The sequence below is a fragment of the Durio zibethinus genome, chromosome 21 (assembly GCF_047325235.1).
Source record: "Durio zibethinus cultivar Kanyao isolate XHJ-2024 chromosome 21, ASM4732523v1, whole genome shotgun sequence".
Classification (NCBI taxonomy): domain Eukaryota; kingdom Viridiplantae; phylum Streptophyta; class Magnoliopsida; order Malvales; family Malvaceae; genus Durio; species Durio zibethinus.
The window spans coordinates 10,197,013-10,202,180 of record NC_143182.1 but is presented as its reverse complement, the minus strand read 5'-3'; the positions used below and the strand labels follow the sequence as shown (position 1 = coordinate 10,202,180).

The following is a 5,168-nucleotide window of genomic DNA, read 5'->3' as shown; positions in this document are numbered from 1 at the left end:
GGTACTTTACCTAAATGTTGGAGAGTTATCAACAATTATCTTTCTCAAATAATGTTGTTTTCATTTTCAAAGGATGTTGTGGTAAATATCAGTTAAAAGTGTTATTTTAAAAATTCTACCTAAATGTTAGAGAGTTTTCAGATAATTCTTTAACTTAAATATTTCCTCGATACTTCTAAATAAATAATTTTGATAAAATTAATTTTTTTAAGTAATAAAAAGAAATTATTATTAAATTTTAAATCGAAACCATTTCATCAAATACCGAAAATAATGCATGATTAATTGATACCAATTTATGGACGTTGTGGGGGTACTAATCTTTCCCTACACATAACCGATTTTCTAACCCAACCTGATTTTTGTAAATCGAAATGTATCTTTTTAATAAATTTTAAATCTATTTTTATAATTTTATTAAAAATATAATTTTTTTGTGGTCAATCATACCTTAAAAAAGATTGGTAATGACTCCTTTTATTTTTCTTGATTTTAAAATTATTTATGTCTGACGATCTCAAAATTATTAAGACAAATATAGGTTATGTAATGGAATGAAGATTTTACACCACTAATATATCTTCTTTTTTTTTCAGTTTCATGTATTCCTATAGTTAGATATATATGAAGTCAATTTGTCTTTTAATTTTTTTTCACGTATATGATTATCACTTTAAATTTTCTTGTTTATTTTGAATGTTTTCTTGAAATTGTTTGCTTTTTATTTTTAATTTTTTATTCCAATAAAAGTATAAGTAGATTTAAGAAAACTTTGAGAATTCAAAAGCTATTATATATATATATATATATATATATGTATGTATGTGTATGTATATATATTTTATATATGTGTGTATATTTTTTAAAAATATTTTTAAAGAAAGTAAAAACCAGTGATGCAAAGAACAGGATAAAAAAACTAGTAACTTTAAAAGTAAATAACAATTCATAAATAAATCAATTAATTCATAAATAAAATATTATAATCAAATTAGTAAATTAAGACAAAAGTATTGCCATAAATGTATTCAAAACAAAAAGAAAAAAGGTATTTTCCTTATTTAACCGCCCTATTAAGAATGAATAAACTACTAACTCAAACCTAATCTTCCTATAAGCTTGACTTAATCAAGGGATTAATTATTTATTTTTCTGATTAATTATTCATTATCGAAAAAAAAAAAAAAAGACTTGGTGTAGCTTTGGTAAACTATGTTAGCAACCTTATTGGGGCTTCTGTCCTTGACCCTGAGTTTCTATATATTGTACCAGCTTTTGCAATCGGAGTTTTATTCGTCATCAGTGACATTAACGTTACTGCTGCTTACAGCTTGTTAAAATCTCTGGTGTTGAAGTATAAGTAACTAGTTTTCCCAGAAGCTGTGGTTGTTGGAATTGGCGAAAATCCGGCGTACTCCTTCTCTAACTTTGTTAAGCATACTTTGGCAACACTACTGAAGGCATCGTGTTTCTGGATAAAAGGTTGGGCCGCATAGTCGTCGAGTGACATCCACTGAAAAACAGATGAAAAAATAAAAGGGAAAGATCAACCCTTGTTTACCTCATTTCTGCATTGGAAAGTGAAAGTGGGCCATCTTTCTTGGCATCTTAAATAATCAAGGCAGCAACAGTTCATGAGCGTCCATGAGAATATTGTACCTGGGCAGCTTCAATCTCTACATCTTGTTTCTGGATATCAAATGAGTGTGCCCGTAACATGCAAACAAAAAGCAAATCCGATTTTTTGAAGAATGACTTGTGGCTTTGCCTGTATTTGTGGAAAATAAAAGTGAGGTGGGTTGTTATAAGTCAAAATTTATAAAGCAATTACTAGAAGCACAAAAGTATTATTGAGATTTATGACAACAACAACAACAAATGGAATGGATCGTGAGCATGTGGCCTAAGAGTTTTTCGACGGCCACATTCTTTAATTATGTCTTTGCCTGAAGAACTATCTATCATTTATTTTTTTCATATAAAAATCGTAGCTTATGATAGAAAAAGGAATTGCAAGTATTAAAATTTGAATTCTAAACATGAATTCTCCGACTTATGTTTGATTGTCAATTAGGTGAGCAAAGGATTTGGAGGTTGTCACTTCTAAACTTTACTTATAAGCCTCATTAGTATCAATGAATTGTTAGTTTTCATAAAAACAATGACTAAATGAACTACCAGTAGTAAGCTTCGGGTTTTATATATGGTTCATTTTAACAATCACTGGAATCATCAATATAAAGGGAAAGCACATACCTAAATGCTAAAATTTCCACAAATTCGGTGTCGATCTGAAGGAAAACAAACACCATGGTTACATACATGGTAGCAAGAGAGAACCTTAAAATCTATTCAATTTCACACTCATTCAAATAGGAAAAAACCATTTTCTCACCCCCGTCTCTTCTTTAACTTCCCGGATTGCTGCCATGGAAATATCCTCACCCTGTGGACAGAAATTTTCAGTTCAAGGCAAAAGGATATAGTGAAAACACCATGTTCCTAGTTAACTCACCTCACTAACAACTCCGGTAGGGAATTTCCAGACACCACTGCCTTTGAACTTGCCATTCTTCTCTTGAACTACAAGCACCTAAGATAGAACAATCAGTTGGAAAAGTCAGAATGACTAGCCAATTCAAATGGCTGGTTGATAGTCATACTCATAAGGACAGGTTACTATTCAACCAAAAGGCGTATCTCTCGGATTTTTTTTGTTTTTTTTTTCTTGAAAGAGTGTAAAAGTTAGATTTTAATTTTCAAGCATCCAACTTAAAATTAATAGGTTGTAAATAGATGAATCCAACTTGAATATAAGATTATAAAAAATTAAATATTTACGGTTTTATTTGGATAAATAATAAAATTAGTTATGGTGAGATTAAAAACAATAATAAAATTTACTGTAACTACAATTAAAAAAAATTACTGTAATTACGATTAAAAAAATTAATAAAAAATTTACATTAATTTGATCTTACTAAAATTGACATTTGAATTCAATTAAAGATGCGATGAGCTTAATTGCATCGCATCGAAAGTACGGTAAAATCCAAACGGGAATGTAGTGGAGGAGCTCTAACTTGAATATAAAATTATAAAAAATTAAATATTTATTAGATGTAAAATAACCAACTTTAACATGCTTAATATATCCAACTTAAAATCAATTGACAGATTTAAGTTGGATGTAATAACATGTTAAGTGAGTTTCGCATATCTAATAAATATTCAATTTTTTATAGTCTTATATTCAAGTTGGATTTTTTTATTTACTGTTAATTAGTTTTAAATTTAATGCTTAACATGATATCAGAGTCAGGATTTTCTTTCGTTACTCTTTTTAAATCTATGGTGTGATAGACTTCTTCTATCTTTACCTACAAGTAATTGGAGTCTATTCAAGTGAGTTTTTCACATGATGAGAGTCTGTTAAAGTGGGTTATCATATCTCTAATGAATATCTAATTTCTTATAATTTTATATTCATGTTAAATTTTTTCATTTACTATCAATTGATTTTAAATTAGATGCTTAACATTATATTTCTCACCAAGCAAACCGGAAAAATTCAGCAAAAATTGAAGAAAGGGTACCTCTCTTTTGTCATTCATGACAAAAGCACCAACCCCCACACGATGTGAAGCATTTTCAGGAAGAGTATTGGAGGAACTACTGATCCAATTTACAACCATCAAATAATCTGGTTCGGCGTGGTGGTATCTAAACCCTTCCTGAGCAATTAACAAAGCAAAAACATGAATTACACGATTGAAAAACTCAAAACAAAAGAAAAGAAGAAAGATTAATTAATGAACCCCAATCTTATATTCAGAATTTGACATTTTCAGAAGCCATCAAATTTTCATTATTTGCCAAGGAAAAGCATTTACCTTAACCGTGGGTTCAACCAGATTAACAAGTTCAATAGGCAATTTAATCCAAACCGCCCTCCTCCCCTGTAAAAGGTTTGTGATTTGCCAATTAAAATCACTTGAATTCAGCAGCAACTTCTGAAAGGTTGTGGTTGTGGCTATTAAGCAGAAGAACAGAAATGGAATTACTGACCTGTTGCTTCCATTGTGATATTGAAGCTCTAAGTAAAGAGGCGAAGACCTCAGAATCCATAGGTTTCTCCATGTCAAGAATGATTCCTCCATGCAAATCCTCTACCCCATTAAGTAATTCAACCTGTTGAATTTCATTTTCAGGTGCCATCTGTTTTTCAATTGCCAATGCACTTGTTGAAGTCGACATGTAATGACAGAGCTTAATGAGTTACTACTATTATTATATGGTCTGTAGGAATAAAAAAATAATAATAAGTTTTGATTAAGTTTAGACTGAGAAACAATATTTCCTCCATCAATCAATTCCAACTAAGACATAACCCATTCAATGAAGATCAAAATACCTGATTCTGTCTTATGTTTCTTTTTTTATTAAAGAAAACTGAACGGGTAAAATCCTTTCAACCTTCAGGGGCTAATGTTTGTCAATAAGTTGAGTAAAAACACTTGCATACGTTTTAAGAGACAACAAAGATGTGGGAAAAAAATGAACAGTTCCAAGACAGATTCCTGGGAATTGAAGACAGGAAGATGCTGAAAAAGCAATAAACAGGTAGTTACTTGGCAGGCAGGTATGGTACAACTTCCTTCCCTCTCAAACAACCTTTTTACAGATGAAATGAAATGATTATAGGAGCTCCATATATTTATAGTTTTTTGCCTTTCATACTACGTGGGATTTAAAAAAGGACTTTTTAAAAATAGGAAGCCACCATGGAAGACGGCTACCAACAACTCCATCACAGTTTCAACTTTTAAAACGTTATTGTCGAAATCCACTTTGGGAAACGTGTGCACTGTGCCTTCCCTTTTTTTGACCTGCGTGGATTGAAAGGGAATGTGTAGTTTCATAGGAAAGATACAATGAAAATGTCAGTAAATTACAACCCCTGTTTATGATTTTTTTTACAATATATTTTATTTATATCTATACTTTAAAACTCGATTTTCAATAACATTGATGAATTGAAACGGAATATGTGATAAGTTCCATAAGAAAGATGCAATTAGTAATGTCAATGTAATGAAATGAAATCACTTGAATATTATAACAATTTTGGATGGTCCGGTCCTTTTGTCCTGTCCAATATGGCAGGC

At 30.4% G+C, this 5,168-nt stretch overlaps 1 protein-coding gene across 1 annotated transcript; it reads right to left on the bottom strand.

Annotated features, from left to right (window-relative positions):
* Positions 1-991: 991 nt before the first annotated feature.
* Positions 992-4,690, bottom strand: LOC111306199 (nudix hydrolase 2-like). The gene is made up of 9 exons (XM_022904111.2): positions 4,415-4,690; positions 4,069-4,299; positions 3,894-3,959; positions 3,597-3,734; positions 2,516-2,593; positions 2,396-2,446; positions 2,257-2,291; positions 1,660-1,768; positions 992-1,513 (listed from the first exon to the last, which is right to left on the bottom strand). The coding sequence occupies exons 2-9, from the start codon at positions 4,255-4,257 to the stop codon at positions 1,325-1,327; spliced, it is 855 nt and encodes a 284-aa protein (XP_022759846.1). The 5' UTR covers positions 4,258-4,299; positions 4,415-4,690; the 3' UTR covers positions 992-1,324.
* Positions 4,691-5,168: the final 478 nt, after the last annotated feature.